The following is a 27,320-nucleotide window of genomic DNA, read 5'->3' on the forward strand; positions in this document are numbered from 1 at the left end:
AAATAAGTTTTGGAAATTATTTGAGAACAAGAGACAGAATCACAGAATCACAGAATTTTCTAGGTTGGAAGAGACCTCAAGGTCATCGAGTCCAACCTCCAACCTAACGCTAACAGCCCTCCACTAAACCATATCACTAAGCTCTACATCTAAGTGTCTTTTGAAGACTTCCAGGGATGGTGACTCCACCACTTCCCTGGGCAGCCTGTTCTCACTTCATTGATTTTCACAGATGTCGCAGGCAGAATAGTTACAACATGAGGTATACCAGGACAAGTTAAGAGGACATTATTCCTTACCAATTTCAGCTCATGATAATAGTCTTTTCATTTCTGGTAAGAGTGTGCAGATAAAGAATAAAATGCTGAATAAAATTCTGAAGTAGACATAATGAAAAACCCAACAACCATAATGTCACTATTATTCACATGTACTCCCAGGGATCATGACAGGTCAAGAGGCCTGTCCATTGAATTTTCTTCATTTGTCTCCCCATGTCTCTTCCATTTCTTTGTATTATGTCCTCTAACCAAGTGCAAACCCTCATTATTTCCAAGGACAAATTGCAGGAACTGCACAACAAGTTATGTAAGAGAATCAAATCAGAAAATTTTTCAAAACCAGCTAATAAATAAATAAATAAATAAAGATACGTAAACACAAAGCACAGAAAATCTGCTGAATGCTTATGAACCAGCACTGATCAAAAAGAAAGTGATTTACAAATTTTATGCACAAAAGATGTTTGGATTTTACTTGAGTCCTTAGGAAGAAAAAAAAATATTACATATCACTAGATATGAATATGTAGAGAACAAGCCTTTCAACTTTTGAACAGAGTTCTTTACCTACAAGAATAAATTGCTTGTTTGGCAAGAGTAAAAGATAAATTATTAGATACCTCAGATGACATACTGCAAATAAAAGAAGTTGGTTTGAAAACACTCTGAGACTTCAATATCCAGAGACTACATTACTAATGAAGTAAAAAATGCTTGTGTCAGGAAAGAGATAGAGGGAGCATGCAGAGATATATGCTGCAACATCAGGTGATCCAGTCTTGCCACCACCACTGATATACTCTTTTATTATGGATATAAGTGTACTCTACCTTCCTCACTCACACCAAACACTAGAAGATAACCATCATACCCTTTTTTTACCCCATTGCTGAGAGATTCACATTACAGTCGACAGAGGATTGTTTGGTTCCTTACAGTTTTGAAGTGAGTAAATTAAGTCTATTCACCAGATATGAAGAACTGTTGGTCCTTTCATCCTCCTTATTCTCATTACTGAGAAGCTGCAACAATGTGCTAACATGAAATATTTTGCTTAGCCAAAGAAAATTCATCTTACAAGCACCATATCATTTAAAATGTAGCTGTTCAAAAAAAGTTAGGGAAAGTCTGAACTGCAGATGGAGGCTGGCCAACTATCTTGCATTAAGTGACAAATTTCCAGTGACCAAACACAACTTAAGCCAACATAATCCTAGATTTTTTTTTTTATTTTTATTTTTTGGTGCTGTATAGAGCTCTAGAGAACAAGTGTCCTTCACTAACAAATAAATAAATAAATAAAATAAAACTGTTTTGTCACTGTAGTTGGTTTTCTTATTGCTTATTTCTCTTCTTAATCACAGACATCCAAACAAGCACAGATATAATGTAGAACTAGATTTAGATTTAGAAGAAAGTTATGTATTAATGCTGAGTATCATTTTTACTGATTCTTCTATAACTCAACTAAAAAATTTCAAATAATTTTATCTGAATTCTATTTTTTTATAAACATTTGGTGTTTTTTTTTTTCTGAATCCCTTCTTGCCTCACCTCTCTGACATTTACCTGCTACCAATACAGTGAACACAAACAATCCTGTTTTTTCTTAAACTCTAAAATCCCAATACCATAATTAGGGCATTGTGGACTCCTTTGTGTCTGACTTGCTCTTATTAGTTGTATATCCATACCCCTTACTGACAGAAAACCCAACTACCTTGAATAAAGTATTCCAGAGTCCATAGAGGGAATCAGTATGTTATGCTGTTTCTACCTAAGAACACAGGAAAAGTAGATAGTGTTAAGTCAGTGGAAGAGGGCCAGCTGAAGGTTTTTAGAGCTGCTCAAGGTCACCATCCATTTACACCCTTTTTTACAATTCTGAATCATCTTGTGAACCAGAAACTTTTGGAAAGAAGTAGAACCATAAGTAGTAACTACTAGAGGAGAGTCAGTTGTGGACAGCGCTGAAAAGCTTTTACACCCCAGCAGAATGCAATCCTACTGGATTATTCAATCTGAAGTAGTTTCACCTCTGAGGGTATACAGAAACTGAGGGTCAGGTGAATTCAGACTCTTTGACATGTCAGGAGGTACAAATGCAATTGAAAATGAGCAACAAAATGCTACTAAGCAATTACCTTGCTGTAGAGCTTGCTGCTGCAGTTAAGTGTGAGCCAACATCCACAACTGCTGTGTACGAGCAAGGGTCACCGTTTTAATAGCATATTGTTATAATTCCAAATATAATAATCAAAAGTACTAATAACTATATTTAGTTAACTTTGATTAAGTAATACTTCTGAAAGACATAACAGTATCCACAATATTAATTACCTGCCTCATGTGGCACTGCCTGGTTTAACTTGGTTTTGTGGTCCTCCACACCCCATCCCACGGCAGTGCTGCTGCTTCAACCTACCTGCTCTAGCTGGAAGAGGAATGAAGTCTCCTCTTACCAGCAAGATCAAATTAAGAATGAATTCAGATCTTAATAAAAGGGATGATGTCATAAGAGGAAAAACAAAACAAAACAAAACAAAACTCTCTGATAGATTCTTTCAGAGGAAGAATCTGATTGATTCTTCCTTGGGAAGGTTTGGTGTTAAAGTTGTATTGAAAGTATTCTCATATGTTTGCTATTAGTGTCTTGGAATACTAACATTACTAAATATAATATAATAATACTAATCTGCCAGTATAGTGGCAGATTTGCATGCAGTTATATTTGTTTGTAAACTATGAAGAAATCTAAAATCTTTGATTAAAGTAGGTAGATGGAGAGTGGTAATATGGAAAAAGAATGTAAAATTCAGGTTGAGGAAAGTAAAAACCAATAGCAACAGATGGACAATTGCTTCTTTCTCCAGTTTCAGCTTTAATGGCTGCATCATTTCTTCAGCTTGGATGAGCATTACTTATATAGAATATTCTAGCATTCCCTTGGAGATTTCCTTAAAATTTTAATATATAGCAAAATAACACAGACTTAAGGCAAAAAATGCACATTTACGTTAAATCTTCATGAATGTTGTAGTCTTTTATATCTCAGGAATTTAGAAGGTTGTCCATAGTGCAGTAGAAAGAATTTCATTAAAGGATATTGCCAATTTTAGCTTCTTTCTTCGCTTAAAAATGCATTCAGGAGCTTTCAGAACAACTCTAATATTCCAGGTGAGATGTGGTCTGAACTGCATAATTTTTGACTTAGATACACCCTCCAGAGGGCTGAGAAAGAGTGGAAGTTATAACACTGATCATCTGGTAGAATTTTCCCTTTCAAAACAAAAGGCAGGGACTGTAATTAAGATACAGATTTCTGAGTTTTGCTCTGCTGAAGTTGCCTTCTAGACTTTTTTTTTTCTCCTGTATTTATTCTTCATATATTTCATGGGAGCTCCTCAGGAAAATTCCCTTGAGGTTATTTTCAAACATACCTATATCCTCTGTGACTTTCTGTCCTGACTTCCCCAGATAAGTTTTACAGAGGAGAAAATACAGAAGCTCAAAGCTTTGATGCTGTATGACAGTCTTATTGACAAGACTGCTTCTCCCAACATGTATGTATGCTCACACCCATGGGAATTTCCTATTGACCCAGTGGGAACAATTACATTTTCCTCTAGCAGGGGAGACAAGGCAAGCCTGCGATTCAGCAGCCATGGTGTTCTCACGTATGCAGAAATGTTATCAGAAGGGAAATACCTTAAAATATGATGCTGAACGAAGGCCTTGTAAAGTGAGAACAGCACTTGGTAGCTAGTAACTGATGCACCAAAAATTTATTAGTGAACCAAAATTTATCAAATGAGATTTTGTTGAATTTGGTCATCTGTACACAGTCAGACTACCAAGAACGAGAAACCACGTCTCCCCAGTGGCTATCATTTTTTGTTCACTCATTTATTTGTTCATTTTGGTATGCATATGGAACTCTGGCACAGTTCTGGGTGCAGGATGCAGAGGAGGTGTTTTCTATTCTAGTCTAATGATAAAAATAATATAAGGCTTCAGCTTCTCTCTCTCTCTTTTTTCTTTTTCTTTCACAGTGACTATTCTGCATCTAATCAGATGAAAGTCTCTAAGTTTATTTCAGTCATATAACATATTTCACATTTTTTTTTTTTTTTTTTTTGTCTTGGGTGTTTACATCTGAGCACAGGTTCTTTAGAAAATAAGTATGAGTTACTTATAATAAAACTGTGGCTCTCTTCCTATGCACAGAGATTGTCTCTATATCTATACACAGCTAGTTTTAGTTCAGATTGTCTTTTGAGGTTCAAAGCATAATTTTATATGGCTTTATACAGTTCTCAAATTGTTAAGTTTTAGTAAAAAGCAGCACTGCTTTTTTGTTTGTTTGTTTGTATTTGTTATAATTCAACATCAAATGATATGCTATAGAACTGGAATGACAAAAGACCTCAGAAATTAAAATAAATAAATAAATAAATAAATAAGGAAAATAACAGGCAGAAGATATCAATTTTTTAACAGTGTCAGAAAAACAAACTTGACAAACAGTCTTACTCTGAACTCTGAAAGGCTGGCCCATGTGCTCAGAGTGAAAGTGGCCAAGTTTTCAACCAGATGAGCAGCTATTCTTTGTAGAGTCAATAGCAAGGAAAGACAAAATTGGGGGTAAGATAGCTTACCAAGAAGAAAAAGGATGTCATCTCCCTGTTCAAGAGTTTGGGGAAGTTGCTGGGAAATAACCAGGGAAATGATAAGGGGAACACTGATGATGCAGCTAGGCAGGAGAAAAAGGCAATTTGGAAGCATTTCCAGAGAGTGGATAAAAGATTAATATCCTGGGGGGAACTTCTGCATTAAGCATGGAGGAGATGGCCAGACAGTCTCTGGGAGGTCTAAGGAAGAGATCAGGGAATGCAGAGCACGGATTAGGAAGTGGGCAAGGAAAACATTCTGGGGAGAGGGACGGTCCTTGAAACTCCAATTCAGGAGTGACCAGGAGATTGGAGAATGTACAAGAGCTACTATGAAGTGGAGGGATGCATAACAGGTGAAATAGGGAATACCTATCAGTATATGAATTCTAGTAAGGCTAAATGAAGGTTGACTGGTTTTAAATACGTCTTGGTCAAACAGCTTTATTTGCCAGCTGTGAAGAACCCTGCCTCTAGTTCTTCATGAAAATAGGAAAAAAAAAATTGTATGTGTATACTTAGGAAAAGTGCTGATGTGGGGAAACACAGTCTTAGATTTGCTGTTACTCTCTCAAGTTGATACAAAAGTTAAGAGATGGTCTTAAAAAGATCGGATCATTGTGTCTACTCAATGTGTTTTATAGGTCTATTTTGAATTCAAGTCAATAAACAATTGAGACATTTATTATTTAGACTTACTCTTATTAAGACTTACTCTAAATAATCAATAACAAATACTAATATGTCACTTAGCAAGACATGCTGAGGTGAAAACCTTTTTCCAGAAAGCTGCATTTCTCAGCTTTCATGTTAATTAAATATATTAACTATCTAGAGTTCTGCCTTTAAGATCTACAGGGACTTGTAGCTTACCTCTTAATTTGAGACACTGCAGAATTTTCCCATGATGGTGCTCCTTCAACTCTATGCAAACCAACTCAGCTACTGAAATGCTCTACAGACAGACCATGATGCAGACACATGCACTTACATATGTATGGAGAGTTGAACACTAATTAAAGTACCATCTTATTTCCCTGAGTCCCAGAGTACCTCAGCTGCTGAAACTAAGAATTATGAGCATACAGGCAAAGATCTCCATTTGCAGTCAACACACTTTCTTCCAATCATTATTATTTAATGTTTTCTTTTGGAAGAAACAATGTCAAAAATATATAGCATAGGAGATCTAAAGCTGAGAAATTGAATTATTATGCCCTAGCTGTCTAGATTTTTGAATATATATATCAAGCTAGTGTAACTCTTCAGTTAGTGAGAACAGCAGTGCTTGCTCTTTGCCTACTCTTCCCTCCTAAGAAATTCTGGGTTACCAGTCTCCTTCCGTCAGGCCAGATTTTATCTCTCAGAGTTGAAATGTGTCACCAACTGTTTGAAAGCAGCTCTGTGCAGCAGTGCCAGGTCCCTGAAATGACACGGATGGGCTTGTGATGGCCACCTGTCTAGGACGGAGCCAAGGTACCCGCAGGCTTGGAAATCCCTCTCTTAACCATACCCTGGGAGAAAGCCATGCAGAACCTCAGTCTTTCATCCCACAAATGATGAGGATATTTTATTTGATGGCACCAGTTAAGAACATTCTTAGCCATACAACCTATTTTAGCTATGGCTCAATTTATCATGTGTGAAGGATTGAGCTCTTTGTGGTGTGAGATGACGTCAAACGAGATGAGCACCAGAAGCGTGACTCCTGCAAGAGGCTTAAGTACCTGCCTGTGCTTCTGTGATAACACATTACAATAATTTGACTCAAGAACATTCCTAGTTGTTTTCATAATCCTGTGCTGCATGCAAGATTTTTCTTATGTTTTTATAAACTTATTCCTCAGTTCACCAAGATCTAAATGCAGGAGTCTATATTTGAATTGGCTGTCCAAGCAAATGGATACCTAGTCAATACAACCATCAGAATATAAAAAGCTATTCAGCTTATCCAAAAATAAACATTTAGTCATCTGGCTGATTCTTTACACTCCAGTGACTGGATTGTCTAGACATCCATTGAATAAAAATTGGAATGTAAACACCTAATTCACAATAGAACCTAATCCAAGTGTCTGAATTTAAGGGTTGCTTCCCATCTCAATTTTCAGTTGAATAAGTAGCAAGAATATTCCTCATAGTAATGTCCCTACTAGGAGTTACTGTAACAACCTTTTCTTTGCAGAGTCTTGTTTAAAAGTACCTTCACTTGTATATTATTCTTGCCTAGTGGTCTTAAATAGTATGATGCTACTACAGCCTGTGAACTTAAGTAATATTGCAGATCTTTCATTCCTTATCTAGAGTCATCAAGAAGACTTGGAATAATTAGGTAATTGATTACGAGCAACATTTTGTTGTGTCTCTTAGAATAGAGAGGCTTTTTAAAAAGGTGGCATACTGATTCAAATGGTTCTTGTCAAACCTCAACTATCCTAAACAACAGTCTGCAGGAATACACATATTTATTGCTGTGGGAGTTTCTTAGTAAGTTTTCCTTCTTAAAAACATCCAATTATTCTTAGAAATAATTTATTACATTTCTTCCCAGGATAGGTGAGGCTGAAGACAGAAAAGTGTCACGAAACTTGTGTTTGATGTGTTAGAGTGGTTGGAGGGAGGAAATGCAGCATAAAGTCAGATATCAACCCCTCTACTCCATAGAATTAATCCATTTGTTGGTGTATTTCACAAATAGACCTGGCAGCTGCAACTGCCAGTTCAGGTTGTAATAGGTCAGGTTTTTTAATCATTTACCAAATATGATTTTCATGTACCTACCAGCCTGTATTACTGCAGCTCACTTTTACATATATTAAATCTATAAAACCACTCAGAAGGGGAACCATGAAAAGGAAGCCAAATCTTATTTGTGTGTGGAACATATTCAGCCTTCTCTTTATGGTGTCTCCTGATCGTGTGTATCACAGGGTCTGAGATGGTCAGTTTGAGGAATAAAGGCTCAGCTACTTATATCCATGCTTTTCTTGTCATAGGCACAACCCAACAGCAAGTGATGGTGGTGGTGAGGGTGATGGGGTATCTTACATTCAAGCTAGTATTTGGGGTTTTGGATCAGGGAGAACAAGACAGCATTGCTTACAGAAATATTGTTTTCTGCTTGCTGGTCAATAGCCCTTCTCCCCAATACATTGTAGTGCTGAAACTCAGATTAGCAGAAAATGTGCTTGGTGGGATGCTTCACACCTACACTAAAGGGATGACTGCTGAGGCACTCAATAACAGCCTGAAACCATTGGATCTTCCTTGGCCTGTGCGGGAAGGCGGGAAGTCCACCATGTTATATATATATATATATATACTATATATATATATATATATATATATATATAATAAATATAAGACATACCAGCCACATTGTCTGTAATCTGTGTAGTCTGCTTTGCACTTTCATATGCATGAAGTAAACAGTTGTTAAACAATGTTTTATTATTTTTTTTGTGTATAATGCGGTTCAAACAACTTCTGATTAACTTTTATATAGAGATGGCTATAGAGTTTTTAAGGCAAATTTTAGAGATGTTGTACATTGTGAGCAGCGGTTGACTTAGGTATAGTCTCTTAAGCAAGTGTGCTTGGTATTTGTTTTCATTTTGAGTTTGAATGATAAGCTGAGCAAACTCTGGGAGATTTAATACATCTGAAAGTATCTATTCCATATTTCAAGCAGTGGAAAATGATGGAAGAGCTATAAGTATTTCAGTCATTTCAAAACACCAGTTTTCACTCTAGCTTTTTACAACAGACAAAGCCAAATGTGTTTATCAGTAACAATGTTCTCCTGATTTATCTTTAGGCAGAGGACAAATGTCATCAATTCCTTCTCTCATTTGCTCTCATACATGATTTTCTGCCTGTATAAATTAGGAGAGAGCCTGTGTCTTTTACTGGAAGCAGACCAACACTTGTGCAACAGCTGGCAGAGTACATGCCGAGGACATTTTTCCCCTTATTCCCAGTCAAAAGCTCTCATATGGTATCTCTGAGGAAAGAATTGTCCCCATTAGAATGTATATACTTTTCTGCTGGACCAGATAATTCTTTCTAAATGCCACTCTCTAGTTAATGTCTAATGAGCTGTGCACTTCCCATGGTTATCAGAGATGTCACCTGTTCTTGAAAGCTGATTCACACATAAGGGTATGATACCTATATGCACAGAATGTGTCAGAAAAGCTTGAAGCTACAACACAGAAAAGGTTACAGTCATTGGCAGTGAGGTTATCAACAAGTTATTGCTACATGGTCTTTCTTCATGTCTCCTCCATGCACACTGGAGAAACATTTGACTGAAAAGATTTTTTGTTTTGAAATGTGGTGATGTTTTGGCATCACAACAGTGCTAACAGTTGTTCAAGGTTCCTCCCGGAGATACCTAAAAGCCCAAGAGCTTTAGATGTGAGGCATGTCCAGTGTTAGCTCTAGAAAGTTGTTCTAACAAAGGAAGCAGCACATTTGCCATTGCTTTGAGTCCTTCATGAAAGATGCTAATTGCTGAATTGCCTGCCAGTCATTTAGGCTGGGTAATGCTCACTTGGGAAATAACATTTGCATCCACAAGAGGAATCCTGGGTACCATAGTCTGGGCTTTGTAATGTAAAAGCTCAGTTTCTATGGCCACAGTGGTACTTTTCTGAGACATTATTCAAGGAAATAAGGAGTCAAAGTGCAGGTTCGCATTTTCCTTTGGTCAAATCTTTCTAGTTTTTACAGCATATAAGAATCTTCATCGATTTTTCTTGCAGCTGAAGAATATAACTACCTTTATGATAAAATTTTATTGGATCTTCAGGAGGAAAAATATAATGAAATATTCTGTATTTGCTATTTTTTATTTTAATCTAGTATCTATGCAAATTCAGATGCCAAACCTAGCCAAAAACAATTGCTATCTGCCGATATGTGCCCAGAAAAGTGGAAGTCTCAATATTGAATTCCTGTTCTTAAAAAGGCCATTTTCTTCAATCTATGATAACAATATCTATTACAGCTATTTCTCTAAATCATACTAGACAAATACAGTGTTCCCAAGACCACTGGCCGAACAGACAAATGTAGATATCATTACTGCCACCTATTGTTACAAGTAGAGAACTGAACATATTTTCATAATTACATTTTTTCAAATGGAAATATAATTGGAAAATAACAACCTTGTTCCAGTTGAAATATTTGTAAATAAGCATGCTTTGATTGCATCTTTCCTAGATTTATCTTAAGATCTATTAAAAATTGACTATTACAAGTGCTAAGAAAATTCAAGATCTTCATGGACACCTACTAAAAAATATCACTAAACCAAAAGGAATGACAGGTGCCATAACACTCAACATCAGAGTAACTTATTTCCATACATAATACAACTCCAAACGTGCAGCCAATCCCCCATGCTCTCTTTAGAGGTGTGCAGGGACAGGTAGGGTCCTTAGAGTCCTTCACTAGTGAGCGTTTTTCACTTATCCTGTGATAATTACTGCAGTAATTATATCTTTCATTTGAACCAGAAAACTGTCATGTTGCCACACAGGTTGTCACACAAAGGAAGAAGCCCCAAAGTGTGATAATGGACTAGGTGATAGGATTCTGATTAGTGTCATATGATTGCATGCTAATAAATAATTAGTTGGAAGTAGTTATGGATTTTTTTTTTTTTTTCTGCATTAAAGCCCCAGGAGTGGGAATTGAAGTGAAAACAAAAGATTTCAAAAAACGCAGAAGCATTTAAATAGGAAAACACAATAAAATATCAGTTTATTTTTGTAAAGGCAACTGAATTTTTAGGTACTTCAGGTTCACAAGTAATATGACACAGATTGTTTAATAACAGAATTACATATTTCTGTTTGGTGATAAATGTTTGTGACTAAATGTATAGAATCTTGGAAAAGACATTTCAGTTTTATGGAATGGTTTTTAAACCCTGAAATCTTTACTGATTTATTTTTTACATGGAATTCTGTGTGATTCTATCAATTTTTAATTAAATTATCATAAAAGAATGAATTTAAACACAGTGATAAAATAGACTATTTTTCAACTTGTAAAGTTGAGTGTTTGTTAGTCTGAGTCTTTCTTCAGGGAAAGAAAGAGTTAATCTTTTAAATACATCTAATATCTATCTATCCATATTCATATCTGTGTGTATATCCATATAAAAAATCTTTAACTGGACTTTGATGATTCTGAAACCATATCTGGTGGTAAATCACTGCAAAACTGTAAATTTATCTCTGTGACTTATTTGGAGTATTAAAATCATACATATATTTATTATTATTATTATTATTATTATTATTATTATTATTATTATTATTATTATTATTATTATTATTATTATTATTATTATTATTATTATTATTATTCCTGGATGGAAATAGGACTGACTGTAAGTTCTACTGGGTGGAATTTAGACCAATTAATATTTTAGGCGTTTTGATATTTCAAACTAGAACGGGACACTGCAAGTGATGCCCTTTGGCATTGCAAGTTCTCTGCATAACAGGCTCCAGAAGGTGCATATGGAAATAGCATAGTTGATTGAATGAACTATTGTGCCCTTAGCTTCTTAAAAGATAAATTCATGCATGAACATCCTGTTGATAAATAACAGTTTATTTTGCTTTCAGGCAGAATTACTGAATCTCAACTGTAGAGGAGTTTACTCCCTTCTCAAGGGAGAAATAGCTTAAAAAGGTGGATTCTTCTTTATAAATAGCTCAGCTTAGCAAAAGCCATGTAACACCAAATAACCTGCTTCTGCAACTTGTCTCTGGCTGTCAGTGAATAAGCCTAAGTCTAAATATGTAAAGTGCAGGACTTTGAGATTTCAGCATCTCAGTTGCTTGTTTCTGCATTTCATTTCCACACATATAAACAGTGCCTTTTATTAACAGAAATGGTTTCTTCCTTCCTGCTTTGTTCAGACACCTTGATCTGGGAATGTCCATTTCTGAACTTAAGTATTTTGGTGGTCTTGGTGTCAGATGTGGCAGGCACCTTGTGAAAGCATATCTTGATTCCTACAAACAGCTACAAGATTATATATATATATATATATATATATATATATATATATATATATATATATATATGTCCAGATCTCTCATAATCTAATACCACATGTTCTCAGCTAATTTCCAATTATACTGAAGACTTTAAATTTCAAAATTACAGTGATTCACAGAGTCATGTCATGCCATAGTGTTCATTAGAGCAAGAACAGACGGCTCTGAAGGTCATTTTATAGACAGTGCACAGCAGCAATTACTAGTGAGAGCTAAGTGAGGGGTACATGAGCTGGCAATCAGAGATCTGGAGCATTTTATTCCCATACATCTGATAGAAGTCACAGCAAATAACTGTCAGGTACTTACTGTGATTTTGTTTTAATACAATTTAATGTTTCTTGAAACTAGGAAGGATGTTGGTCAGAAGCAAAAAGCTAAAAAAATAAATGAGTGATAAGGTGTCGATGACAGAAAGAAAGGACACAGAAGACTTCATTAAGACTACTTTTTGAACAAGCACTCTGTGTAGGAACTCTGCATGGTTTGGCTCCTGAGGATACATCATTTCTATGCTACCCTTATAGAAACAGAGTCATTGACTAAATTCCTCTCTTTTCTGTACAGTGGCCCATAAATATTCAGTTTTCCTTCATCCAAAGCTTCAACAAATTTGCCTTATATAATCATTATATATGCACTCGCTGCCTTTACTAACTACATACCTTATACATGTGTATTATTTATGAATCTAAATATCAAATCAGAAGGAAGTGAGGTTCTTATCAGTGAAAAATCAGAAATTGTTCACTTTTCTTTCTATAATCAGGAGAAGCCCGTTTATAATATATTGATATGGTTCACTTCACATCTCAGATATAATGATAAGTCTCATGTGGACTTGAATATTCCATGGCTGAAACTTATATTTCCCAAGTCATTGCAATTTTTATGGCTGTTAAGAACTGTTCTACAGCTAATACTAATCTTAATGAAAATTGTCCAGGATTACTCATGTCATATTAGTTTACCATGATGTGGCAGGTATATGTTTGTGATTTAATGTGAAATATTAGTGTGACTAACTGAACTTTAAAAAATAAAATAAAATGAAAAAATAACAGGCTTTGTTCAGGTATAGTCTGTAACCCGTATAAAAGGGTTATAAGAAAATAATTGAGAATAATTTAATACTTGAGAGAATCAGGTACTCGGTAAACTGAGGTTATTGTATTATCCCTGCGTGACTTGAGGTTGTTAAAGTTGTTGTTTCTTTACTGTGTTTCTTAATGATAGCAGCTGTCCTCTAGAATTTAACACATAGCTAATGGTGCAGACTACAAGTCTTTGTCTAGCATTCCCTATATCCAAGAGTACAACTAATGCTTGTCGTCAGTAGGCTGCAGGCATCCTCAGTGCTCCTGGAGGAGGTTTGTAAGTGGGTAAGGTAGTTTACATGAAGCTACTCAGCTGCTGCTGACAACCTGAATAGAGAAAACCTTCTTTGCTCCCTGCAGAACTCACCTAAAGATATAGGAGCATAGAGAAATTTCAAGTTTGAAGGGACCTTAAGGGGTTTGTAGACCAACTTCCTGCTCAAAGCTTGATGAGGTATGAGATCAGACCAGGCTTCTCAGGGCTTTATGTAGCCATGTCAGACGGACAGCACAACCCTTGTGGGCAGCCTGTTTCACTGTTTGGCTACCCTCAGAGTAATATTTTTTCTTTATATCCAGAATGAACCTCTTTTGTTTTATATTATACCTCTTCTTTGTATGTTAATTTCTGTCTTTTGAATAAGAGTGAATATGTTTTCTCTCTATCCAAACGAAAGCAGTTAAGAGTGGCTTAAAAAAAAAAAATCCAAGACTTCATGTGCATTGGTACACAGCTGAGCTTTCTTTGTAAGTTATCTTAGGTTGGAGAAGAGTTGAAACCTCAACATTCCACATTCAGAGAAAACCAATCACCACTAAAAGTGAAAATACTTCTAATGAGTCATGCTGGTAAAACTGCTATCAACCAAAATGCTCATAGATGTTACTATGGGATTTTAGAAGCTCAAGAGAATAGAAATGCGATAATACATTAAATCTTGCTCTGAGACAGCAAGACAAAGAATAAAATCCACCAGATATAAAGTTGAATAAAGTTGAAAGAATGTACTTTACATTTTACTGATACAAATAAAGGGTTAAAGATTATTACACATATAAATTCAGACCTATCCAGAACTGTTATAGCTAAAATAACTCCTCTGATTGTATTAAAAAGTATCCTGGAGTGGCAAAGAATAGCTGTCCGTTTGTTGGAAACAAAAGAATACATGAAATCTTTTGATGAAATAAAGAGAAAACATAGGCAGAAGAAGGAAATCATAATTTTTTTAATGGCAGAAAATTAGTCTGTAGTGACTGTATGTTTGCTGCAAATACAAAAGCAGAATAAAACAGATGGGCAATGTTAGTTTTTCAATTCTCACAGGTTTAAGAACAAGCATAGACCTTGCATTTAGAATTATTATTGATGTGTTTCAAAAAGGTGAGGGGAAGCCAGCATCTGTACTTGCTGTAGAAGTGCTTTCCTAAATCAATTAGATTAATCTCAGCTGGAGGAGCTCTAGCTGGTATTTCTGTTACTCACATCAATGGCTAAATCTTTGTTTAAGCTTCCTAAGCATTTTTATGCAATTATGTCTTGTAGTAATCAACTTGAGTTTAATTCTCAGTTGTATAAATAAAACCCTGTTTGTTTAGTTCACTTCATTTTTATGAAATATGAACCTTGCTTTCATGTTCCAAAAGCAAATAGAAAAGCTCTACTGACCATTTAGATACTATTTATTATTTGATATACCTGTCACATAACATCTTACAGATCTCTTCTGTTAACTAAACAATTCAGTCTATTTGTTGTTTAATCTCAGCATTTTGTTTGTTTGTTTGTTTGTTTGACTTTTTTGTTTTGCTTTCCCCACACCTTTTTTTGTTTGTTTGTTTGTTTTCTTTCAAATGACATGAAATCAGGTAACCTGAAAGACCTACCATTGTTTTAAATTACAACAAAATATATTTTTTTTCAATATTTCTTTCAGGAAACTATTGATTTCACCAACCACAAGCCTTTCATTTCTAGATCAGTATTTGAAGTCTAGGCAAGATTAATAGAAAACAAAAGTGACATCCTGTTTGGTATTTTGTAGCAGTACATGTAAAACGTTTTGGAAATTGTTCTGGGTTTCAAGCTTTAGAGCACATACCATCACCACATGCTTTGCAGTCTTTGCAGAATCATTACAGAATGGCTTGGGTTGGAAGAGACCTTTAAGATCATCCAATTCCAACCCCCTTGCCATGCGCAAGGATGTCACCCACCAGACCAGGTTGCCCAGGGCCTCATCCAACCTGGCCTTGAACATCTCCAGAGATGGGGCATCCACAGCTTCTCTGGGCAGCCTGTGCCAGTGCCTCACCATCCTCTGAGTGAAGAATTTCCATATTACATCTAATCTAAATCTACACTCTTTTAGTTTAAGACCATTCCTCCTTGTCCTATCACTATCTGCCCAAGCAAAAATTTGCACTCTGTCTTTTTTATAAGCCCCCGTTAAATATTGAAAGGCTGCAATGAGGTCTCCCCAGAGACTTCCTTTCTGCAGGCTGAACATCCCAAGCTCTCTCAGCCTTTCTCCATAGGACAGGTGCTCCAGCCCTCTGGTCATCTTTGTGGCCCTCTTCTGGACCTTCTCTAACAGCTCCAAACTCTTCTTGTGCTCAGGGCCCCAGACCTGGCTGCAGCACTCCAAGTGGGGCCTCACAAGGGCAGAGCAGAGGGGGAAAACCCTTCCCTCCACCTGCAGGCCACTCTGCTGTTGTAGCCCAGGATGCAGTTGGCCTTCTGGGCTGCTGGCTCGTGTTGAGCTTTTCACCCATCAGAACCCCCATATCCCCCTCAGTGAGTACTTCTCCCAGTCTCATATCTGTGATTGCCCTGACACGAGTGCAGCACATTGCACTCGGACTTGTTGAACTTCATTAGGTTCACGTGGGCCTACTTTTCTAGATTGCCCCCAGATCCCTTTGGGTGACATCCCTTCCTTCTGTTGTATCAGCTACACCACTCAGCTTGGTGTCATCTGCCAACTTGCTGAGGGTGCACTCTATCCCATTGTCTATGTCACTGGTAAGGATCTTAAACTGTACCGGTCCCAAGACAGAACCCCAAGGAACACCACTCACTACCATGCTCCACCTGGACATAGAACCATTGATCTCTCGTGTGGCCATCCAGCCAATTTCTTATCCACCAAATCTGGTCCACCCTTCAAATGCATCTCTCTCCAGTTTAGAGAAAAGATGTCATGTGGGACTGTGTCAAAGACGTTATAGAAGTCCAGGTAGATTAAATCAGTCATTCTTCCCTTGTCAACTGATGCAGTCACTCTAACATAAAAGGCCACCAGATTGAACAAGCATGATTTGCCCTTGGTGAAGCTGTGGTAGCTGTTATGGATCACCTCCTTGTCTTGCATGTTCCTTGATACTGCTTCCAGTAGGATCTGTTCTATGATCTTGCCATGCACAGAGGTGAGGCTGACTGGTTGCCAGTCCCCATGGGTCCTCCTTTCTAACCTTTTTAAAAATGGGAGTGATGTTTCCCTTTTTCCAGTCACCAGTGACTTCACCTGACTGCCAGGACTTTTCAAATATGATGGAGAGAGGCGTGACAACTCCACCAACCAATTCATTCAGGACATGCATGTCATCATGCATCCATCAATTCATTCAGGATGCATGTCATCAGGCCTCTTGGACTTGGATTTGTTCATTTTCATCAGGTGGTCTTGAACCTGCTCTTTGCTTACAGTGGGAGGGACTTTGCTTCCCCAGTCCTCATCTGCAGATTCAGGGAAATGAGAGACACGGGAAGCCTGATTGGCAGTGAAGACAGGCCAAGAAGTTGCTGAGTACCTTCAGTCTTGTCCATGTCTGTTGTTACCATTCTCCCTTCTCACTTATCAGAGGGGTACACTCTCCTTGGCCTTTATTTGCTGACCAATATACCTACATAATTTCTTGTTATTCTTTGCATCCCTTGCCACGTTCATTTCCATCTGTGCCTTGGCTTTCCTGACCGCATCTCTACACATCTGGATGGCAAATGATACATGTAAAAATTAATATTAAGTTACACCTATAATGAGCTGCAGGTTATTTGAATTTTAAATTACTTTCATTCTGGAGATAGGCTATTTATTCCTATTATTTTCCTCATGAGTATTCAAGCCCCAGGAAAAATTTTAACATGTAGGAGTTCTGACTAGCTTCCAATTGCACTGGAATATATCAAAGACTCACTGAATACATATATATAGTCCCTTTCCAAGTCCCTTTTATATCTTTCGTGAACTTCCTTGCAGCTAAATGGAGGAGGAAAAAGAACAATGGACAATTGGATACATTGTTTCATAGACTCACAAACTAATTCAGGTTGGAAGGAATGCCCAGAGGCCTCTACTCCACAATTCTGCTCACTACAGGGTCAGTTGTATCTGACCTGGTTGTTTGGCTTTTATCTAGTCAGGTCTTGAAAACCTCAAAGGATGGAGACTGTACAACCTTTTCATTTCTCAGTTTAGAAAGTCACTTCTACCCCAACTAGTAATACCAGAAAGGAACATGGATAGAAGCAGCAATTTAAACTGAAAATACTTGAACCTTAATCCTTTATAATCATTGTGAGCCTTTCAAGTGAGTTCGGGGGACCCTGATTAGCAATATGCAGACAATATGAGTTGAGCAACACTCTTGGTTTTCCTCCATGTAGAGGGAATGTCTTAAAGCAGTGAATCTCCCTTCAGTCTAGACATTATAGAAGATACAAATAGATGATTAATCATTCTTTATTACTTAGAAAGTATATGGAGCACCTTCTTAATGTGCTTTCAGACAGCTTTATTTGACATTTTTAGCTGGGCAATTTAAGAAAGCTATAAAAATTTTCACAGGCAATAGCAACAAGTGGAATAATTTTTCCCCCCAATATTTTTCTCATCTGTCTTCAACTGTGAGGTTTTGGTTCAGCTGTTATATTGCTTGGTCCTGTCACTGAGTGAAGACTTTGAAGGCCTCTTGAATCCCATTTCTATGAGTGTCTGACTTTTCTGTGTATAAAAAAAAAAAGAGCAGGAGTAGCAACAGTACAGACTGGGAAAGTTGTGGTTGTGAAATCAGTGTCAAAGACAGCTGTAAATGAAAGGTTTGAAGGCAGCCCAGGGCTCTTCTGAATCTCTAATGTAAGTTAATTTGCTATTTGCAAAGGTCATTAGGTTTCTCTTGTGAGCTAGTTCATGATACTTGGATTATGAAACAAGTCTTTCAATTCATCCTCTCAGCTGGGGATATGCATAGCAGGAAAACCCTGAAGTTAAGGCACTGGATTTCATATACTGCTTGTGCATGTTTGAACATGCTTGCTAAGATGGGAAATGTTTTCTGAAAATTTGGTGTGTAGTCAAAACAGAATTTCACTTATTTAATATTTTTGAATTTAAACTGCTTAACTAAAGAGTTTTTTATCTTTTAAATCCACCTTTGTATATAAACAGTATTTTCACTATTTAAATGAATTTAACCAAAGTGTTTATTTAAAGGAAATATCTGTCTTCTGGATAAAACTGCAAGCTCTCAGTTCTGAATATATACAGCAACTATAATTGCAATGCTCCTAGACCTGCCAAGTATTCACACTGAGTCTGTTGAATCCTTCCCACTGGCCACTCAAAGGCCTCAAAAGTGCTAAGTTGTGGCTGTGGGCTTGTTCCTCTACAGTGTATGGAGATTTCAACAAGCTGCTTCTGGAGCTCTGATCTAGCACTGAGCAGAAAACTGATGATAAGCACATTACAAACTGCTATTGGAAGGCACACAGGCACACTCTTCACTGTTAATCTGTGCTTTGCTTTCTCACTTGTCATGTAAATCTATGCATCTCCAAGCACGTGATCCGAAAACAGCAGTATCTTACATTCTGGGGGAAAACATACATAGGAAACTTGTTCTCCTTCTGGCTTAAGTTAACCTATGACATTTGCTTGCTGTAAAAGCAGTGTAAAATAGGTTGAGATCTGAGACATGGTTATGAGTCTATCAGGTTGCCACTGCAAGGCAATACACCCTGCTGTACCTGCCTCAGAGCAAAATGAGTAAAATCAGTAGTGGAAAAGATCCTTTAGTTAGGAAAGTCTCTATGGTCTGTGTGCATTTGTACCAAGTATAAGCTACTGCCTGAGTTAGTCACAGAAAGACAAGCATGGACCTAATTTTACTGCTCGACTTTCTGAATGTTGCAGATACAACTGCATGTAGAATACATTTGATGTTATATGCAGTCATCAAGTAGATTTGTCAATGTCTTTTCTGGTGGCAATAAAAATATATACTCTATGTTATAGTGCAAAATCATAGCACATATTCATATTGTTCAAACTCTTCCTAAAAAAATAAAAATAAAAAAAAAATTGAAAAATCATGGGCTTGTAATGACCAATCCCTGGGAATGGCATTGCTATAGATATGATAGTAGTTCTTAAAGCTGAATTTCTCCTTTTCCTCAGTTTTATTCTCAGTGAAGTACTAGTGATTTTACTATTCCAATTCTATTTTGTTGTTGTTGTTTATTTAAGTTGGGGAAAACAGTTTCAAGTGATTTTGTACATATCGCTGATATTATTAAGCCACAGAAAGATCTCAATGTACCTGGCTGTGACTCTATTATTTTTACCCATGTGAGAAGTGCAGAGTCCATTTTATTCCATTTATGGGAACATTGGACAAAACTTGTTAGTGAAGTCTAGGTGTATATAAGTATATATTTCAGTCAGGAGAGGTTTTATTGAGAAATGTTTAAATTGGAATAATCAAGACATCCCTTAGCTAAAATAAGACACACTGAAAAAAGTCTTTGGAATTCATTTGCAAGCTCATTTGTTGGATTTTGGCAGTTTGCAGTGCCTTGTCTTTTGAGATCAGTGGAGAAATTAGCCAAAGGGGCAAATGTTTTGCTCAAGGTGGACTGATGCATCTCCCCTTCTGGCAGTGCCACAGCAAGAACACTGCTCCAAAATCGCATTAGGTGCAAGCTGCAGTGAAAAGACAATGCCATGTACCAGCTCCACAACACCCTCACCAAGCCACAGGGTGAGCCAAATGAGAGAACAAGCCAGGCTGGCAAAAGGAAGAGATGACTTTCCCTTGAATTTCTCCATGTCAAGGGGAATTCTGGCCCAAGAAAGGGTGTGAATTCCCAGCAGTAGTGGAGAAAAGCTGTCTCCATCCCTTTTGAGAGCAGCCTGAATGTAGGTCAACTGATCTTAAAGGCAATACATTTTCCTTGTGCCAAGAACTGCGGAGTTAAGCTGATGTTTTGTAAATCATGATCTCCACCCTTCCTTTTAGACCCATTCCTTCCCCTACATGCTACCTGCCATTATAGACAACTAAGCGGGGATTCAAGGGCTAAAAAGGGATCTGCTAGACTTACCCAGGCAGTATAAAATAGCTAGCTGGACTCTACAAAATGTGAGTGATCATGTCCATGAGCATGGCAGATTAGTGGGGTCTGGCAGAAAGGTTAGATCACTGATGTTTCCAATTAAGTGATTTCTTGGGTCTGTCAAACGCAGAGTCCCTGAGGCAATCAGGCACCTCCAAGATGCAAATCTTCCATTTCATTGTTCTGACTGCTATAACGAATAATGTATATTATCTTGAAAACCAAATCCATGTCAATGCTAACCATATGAAAACAAAACCACATGAAATGGAAACCTAGAAAACCTCTTTAGTATGCATGTTTTTTCAGGCCAGTAAAAAGATGCAGATAAAAATCATTTGCCTTTTTGCATGACATGGCTTTCATTGGTTTTATAATAATTTAAATGACTTGGCCTGCATAACAAGATGGTAAAACCTTTAAAATTACAGGTCTTCTTTTGGTATGAAATATAATGTATTAATTTCCTTATTTTATAGGGATATCAAACCTGACAACATACTACTGGATGAGCACGGTAAGTGCATTTTGACTGTTTTCTCTCAGATATCTCTAATTTGTGGGCTCTCTGTAACATGGTGGCTCATGCTTTGTCATTCAGCCTGAGATGATGGGTTCCGATCTAAATCTGGATGTTCTCTGCATGTCCCTCTGTCCATCTTGGACCTTTTGTAATATCCCTTCCTATCGAAAACCAAAAAAATGCTGATCTGACACTTGAAAGACCTGAACATGAAGGAATTTAATATGACTGGAGATCACAAGGGACATCTGGCAAAACAAAGTTAATATTTTAATAACACAATTAAAGTCATTGCAATCACTGTTTAGGGATCTTCCAGTAGAACAGTACTAAGTACTTATTTTCTCTTCGTCTGAACTCCTGAAGGGCTAGAAAATTTAAAATAACAAATTATTTCTCATGTACGTATCTGAAATTATTTTCCTGAATTTAAATATGGAATTTGGAAATGTGCATCTAAAGTCTCTGTAACATTTTTGAGGTACCATATATTGTTTTGGCACAAATTATGTCTAAAAATGACTAGGCAACATAATCAGCTTTGAAGTTTAAACACTAATTCCATGATCTCAAACTAAAAATTTGGGGTATAAGTGGTATGAAATACTATTTTTTTTTCCAGTGTAAACATATAGACAATATAAGAAGCATTTTTCTAAAATGTCTTGCATTTTTTTGCAATTATTCATAACAGGGACATGAGAAAATAAAAATAATGAAAACATTAACCTTGTATCGGTTAGAAAAGAAATACAAGGGGAAGACAAAATGGAAAAAAGATGTGTGTTTGCTGCTGTGGGAAAGCCTTGTTTTGCTTTGTACACCTCAGAAATTGATTAAGAACAGTTAATCTCTGAGAAAATACAGACTTGAAATGATGCCAAAGTTACCATTATTTTTCAAAATCTATTGCAGAGCTGCTGGGTATACAAGTTAAAATTGATTAAAGAGGTAACATTTCAAACAGCTGGAGTTTGTCCCTGGGAATATTGAAGCCAATAAAGCTAAATCATATTTGAGTTTTAAACCATCTAGGACTTTGGGTATTCAGTGTTTGACTCGTAAGAGTTAATGTTCCCTAGACACAAATATCAGCAAATAAGCATGAAATAGAAATCTCTTGTCTTTAAGTCCTGGGTGAATTAAAGATGTCAAAGGCAACGTGAAATGACTATGAGAATGTTAAATCTCTGATTGACAGACTTTGAAGTACTGTTACCCTTATCTCTTCTTGCCCCTCATCAAGGTCAATTACAGCATAAAATCAGCCTCTTGGAAGAGTTTTCCTATGGGAGCTCAAGTATTGTAGAGAAGAAGCAATACCAGAGTCAGTAATATGCTGCAAAATCATTTTTTGGTGACTATAAAATGATCAGCAAAGATATCTATAGAGTGCTTGGAAATTTGGGGATGGATAGCCCCTTTTTTTTTGCAAAGCAGCGTACTGCTGCTCCCTCATAGCACACCTGCAGACAAGTGATGTAATAACCATGCTTCTCCTGGCTTGCAGATAGGCCTAGGTTGGCACAATTAATCAGCTCACAGATCCTTGGCTCACAAACCAATTATGTGACTGGGAAATGTAGTTCTCCCAACCTAGGTAAGAGTTCATGCACTCACTATATGATGTGACACCAATAGGACAGGCATCTGTACCATGCTAGTCATCTTAAGCTTCTTTTACAGATAACAGAAATATGTAGACACACTTAAATCTGATTTAAATCTGATTAAACCTGATCTATTTTGGATGTCTGAACTAAACACTAGCATGTATTTCTCTTCAGTGAATAATACTTAGGAAGTTTTGTGTGGATAACCAGCTCATAGATTTGCATTTAGCCAGATGAATCCTATCCTTGAAGTCCAAAAAACTTCAATTACGCTGCAACATATCACAATAACATATTTTTTAAGGAACCATCAGCTTTCACTTAACAGAAAAATGTGCTCAATATATGCACAGTAAATATGGTAGGCTGTATAAGAAGCATAACATATTCACTTGATACAGGTCTAACCAGGTGCACAGGAACTTTATTTTAGCCTGTGGCCTCCAGGATGGTATAACAGTTTCCCATATGCTTCACTGTACTCTTCATTCTTTCTTACAGTTTATAAAACAACCATGTTTACCCAAAAGTGTTACGGAATTGGATATGCATAAAATCTAGGACTGAGAGTTTGTCTCAATAAATTAAATTTCTTTGACCTCACTAAAGAAACCTGTTTTGGCTGAAGATCCTTTCACATTGCTTTACATCTTCAAGCCGTTACAGAATCACAGAATCACATTATGCTGACTGACTTTCATAACTTACACTAAGATCATAGATATTTCTGGTTCACCAGTTGGTCTACAGTTTGGTCTACAATTTATCTGTATGACTTAGGAAACCTACCTCAGGAATATGAAAGTAGCAAAACCAGGAGATTTTTCTCAATCCATAAAAAAGGTTAATCTAAACATCAAAGCAAAAAATCATGAAATATATGTATCTTGTTTAAAATCATTCTATTAGACCAAGCCTGAATTTTCCCATGTACTTTTCAGCAAAGCCACATCTCAACATTGCTGAGCAGAGGTTCTGTTGCATTGATGGATATAAATGTGTGATGAACACAAGACGTGTAATGCTATATGAGAACTGGGAAAACAGATGCTGAAAATAATGTTCCAGCCCCTACCAGAAGATGACCTCCTGCAGAGATTTACTCCCTCATAGAAAAATCTTCCTTGAGTAGAGAGATTAAGAATGTTTTCAGTGTGCTGGAGCAGAAGCAGTGTGGTGTTTCATTTCAGTTCTCTCTCTAAACCAGAATTAGACCTCGCTAAGGAAACAAATACCACCCATAAAGCTCTTCTATTTTATTTGCCTCTCTACTTTCTCAGAAAGCTCTCTTATAACTAGCACTAATCTCTGAATTTAGTAGTAGTGCTCTGTTCTGCTAACATGCATCTGAAATAGTTATTCCATGATAGCTGAAGGGACTAGCTTGTGGTTCAGGAGAGCTATTATTACTGTGTTGTACAGAACACAGTTTTGTTGTACAAAAAAACGTTACAGAATTCTCATAATAACAGTATTCTGCTTCCCCCACTACTCCTTTCACTTTAATGGTTTAGATCAATATGTCTGAAATGACAGTGTTTAGAACTGAGCGCTGGCAAATCTCATCCATGTTGTATTTTTCTTGAATTGTCAAAGAAATTAAAGATGCCTTAAAATGTCTTAAGGATCTATTAGCTATTATGTCATCTGAAGAGACATGGAATGGCTAAAACACAGGAAAAAATATGGCAAACAGATTGGTACACTGCCTTTTTTCCAGTGATGATTACTTGCTATTTCTATAGCTACGTGGTAGTACCATTGATATTAACATTTCTGGTCATCCTGCAGAAATCATAAAGCTCTGCTCTAGGCATCCAGGTTTAGCATTGTGCAGGGTGACCACACCATTGTTATGCTCTACTTACAGAAAATTTGCAAGGGTTTTATATCCTCCTGGGCAAGCATTTCAAAGCATTATTTCACACAACCCTGTAAGATCCCTGCATGGCTTACCAAGGAAGAATTTCCTGTAGGATCATACACAGTATCTCAGCCAGCATTCTGTCACAGCCATTGGCAAAAGGAGATACTCATCACAGGGAGTGCCTTTTGCCACTTTTAGTTATCAAATGATTCAGCACTCCCTATTATCCACATTGTTAATAGTTTTTTATCTTTGTATATTCCTGTTAGAATCTGGATGGTCTTTTGTTAATGCAGTCATCTACTTCCTATTTGAAGTTGCTGCTATTATTGCTCCAACCACATGGAGAAACAAGTTCTAGAAGTTCACCATCCTTCATGAAAGAAATGAGTTTTCTTTTATCTGTTTTGAAATGTTACTTTCTAAAAAGTGTCTCCTGCTTCTAAAATTGCAGAATTTGATGAATAATATCTTACATTTACCTTATTCTCCATCTTCATGATATTAAAAAAAAAAAAAAAGCAATCTCTTTTTATAGATTGGATTTTTGCATCTCTAATAGTGATAATTTTATTTAGTAATCATTTCTCATATGAGGGAGTAAGGCAGACTAAAGTTGGCATTTTTATGTGCCTTTTTATGTATGATCATATTATTTTATGATCATCAAAGCTTTCCTTAAAACTCTATTTCCTTGGTTATATAAGAATCTCATCTCTCATTTGAAAGTTAACAGCAAAGCTGAAAAATACAACCAACAAGCAATCTTGGCCTTAAAACCAGAAATAGGATGAAAAAAACAAAACAAAACAAAACAAAACAAAACAAAAACACAAAAACAAACAAAAACAAATAATAATTAAAAAACAAAACAAACAAAAAAAAAAAACATTACAACATTACACATAAATTCAATACTTTGATCCCTGACTTCTGAACTACTGACTTCTGAACAGCATAACTGGCAACATTGTGCATTGTCTGGGAGTCATAAAGTCTCTACTGAAGATGTACCTGGTGTGTCTGCAGTAGGGTTTATCTTCATCATATCCACAGACAATATTCAGGGACTTTATCTCATTTAACCCTCTGATGTTGATTAACAGAGTGTTCTGAGCATACCTCTTTAACCTGAAGCTATCTACACTTTGGAAATATATTTGAAAGCTTTGCATGCCTACACAGCGATTAAGCAGCTTATCCCTTTGAAACACACAGCCTTTCTGAATCCACCTATAAGAGAAACATCAGGTTTCTAACAGTCTCCCTGATGATAAGTGGCAGGCTGCCAAGTCATGCCAAGTTCACCAGGATACAAGCTGATGCTCTTGTACATGGTACAGATGAACCCAAAGAGGTGTTTTTTAAATAGTTCATAGGTTTGACCCTCTGAGGGCATACTGGATCTGAATTTGCTCCAAAACGTTTCTATGCTGATATTTGCCATCAGCTCTGATGCATATTGAGCTGGCAGTATTAACTCTAGTCTGATATTTTTTTCTCTCTGCCCTCACATTCACCCCTTCAATTTCTTACCCTGGGAAATTCAATAAGGTTTGAAATCATGTACTTTTTTTCTCTGCTAAATGTTAGTCAGCCAGCCTCAGCCACCTTTAAGGACCTGTTTTAGTTGTAATTCTGATTTTTTCTCATTTAACAAAAAATAATAATAGTTGTTTCGCTCAGATATTGGGATTTGGAGAAGTGAGGTATATATGCATTCGGCACTTCTGAGGTGCATCCATAAAGCTTCTAAAAGCCACACACTGTTGTAGGTATTAACTTACAAATTCTCCCTCTAGATGAATGCAATTCTTAAAACAACTGCCATTGATATATTTTCTGCTTAGTATGTGTGCGTTGTTATACATGAAATTTTATAAAAACCACTCTGCAGAGAACCAGAAGAATGTGGTCTTTTGTCTTCATTTCTCTCTACCAGCCTCTTATTACCAAAAGGGGTCATGCAGTCAAGGAGATTAAGCAATGAGCTTTTCTCCTGTGATATCTGAATTTAGTTAGTATTGCTGAACCTGCTGTGTGCTCCTGGTCTTTATAGCCCTTAACAACTAAACCCAAGTGGTACTGATGTGCTCCCCAATTCAATACCTGACACCTGTGGAGAGAGTGAGGGTACTGGGCTTGGGTTTGGTCATCACTTGTTGTTCAAGATAATATCCAGAAATGGAGATCAAGTACAAAGACGTGAAGCTCAGATGGGAAAATGTTCCCATGAACTGAAATACTGGAAACAGCATGAAGTAGCCAGTATTGTGGCATGTTTACTGCAGTAATAGCTATCTTTCTTTTTCCTACATGCAACAGTCAATGTAAAAATGTCTTAGAGGCTGATTAGAAAGACTCCTATAGAAAACTGGAGTTTTCTTGTCACCTGAAATATTTACACCATGAATTTTTATTTTTTTTTTTTATTATTATTTTTTTAAATACAAATCCCTGGGCTCAAAGAGGTTGAAACTACTGAAGGTTGTGTGCAGACGGGCAGAACTCTGCCTCACCATCCCTCCAGCCCTCCTCCACTGCCAAAACTTCAGCAGGGTTGCACTGTGAGGGGGAATGTTCCCCATCACCCCTTGCTCTGGCTCCATCCCAGGGTTTGTTCCCATTCAGCCCCTGCTCTAGCTTCATCCCAGACACAGCTTCTCTCCCTCCCCCAGCTCCCACCAAGTGCTGTTTGGTGTCCCCATGGCAGCACAGGACACCTTGCTTGTACTCCACAGTAAATTAGCAGCCCTCTGAGCCACAGGCAAAGGCTGTCTGCAGGCAG

At 36.9% G+C, this 27,320-nt stretch overlaps 1 protein-coding gene across 2 annotated transcripts in view; it reads left to right on the forward strand.

Moving 5' to 3' along the window:
* STK32B (serine/threonine kinase 32B) overlaps positions 1-27,320 on the forward strand; it is a 178,855-nt gene that overhangs the window by 103,640 nt on the left and 47,895 nt on the right. For both annotated transcript variants that reach the window (XM_032186412.1, XM_032186411.1), the window contains exon 5: positions 21,009-21,046. In XM_032186412.1, coding sequence (XP_032042303.1) covers positions 21,009-21,046 — 38 coding nt within the window. The remainder of the gene's footprint in view (positions 1-21,008; positions 21,047-27,320) is intronic.

The sequence above is a fragment of the Aythya fuligula genome, chromosome 4 (genome assembly GCF_009819795.1).
Source record: "Aythya fuligula isolate bAytFul2 chromosome 4, bAytFul2.pri, whole genome shotgun sequence".
In the NCBI taxonomy this organism is placed as follows: Eukaryota; Metazoa; Chordata; class Aves; order Anseriformes; family Anatidae; genus Aythya; species Aythya fuligula.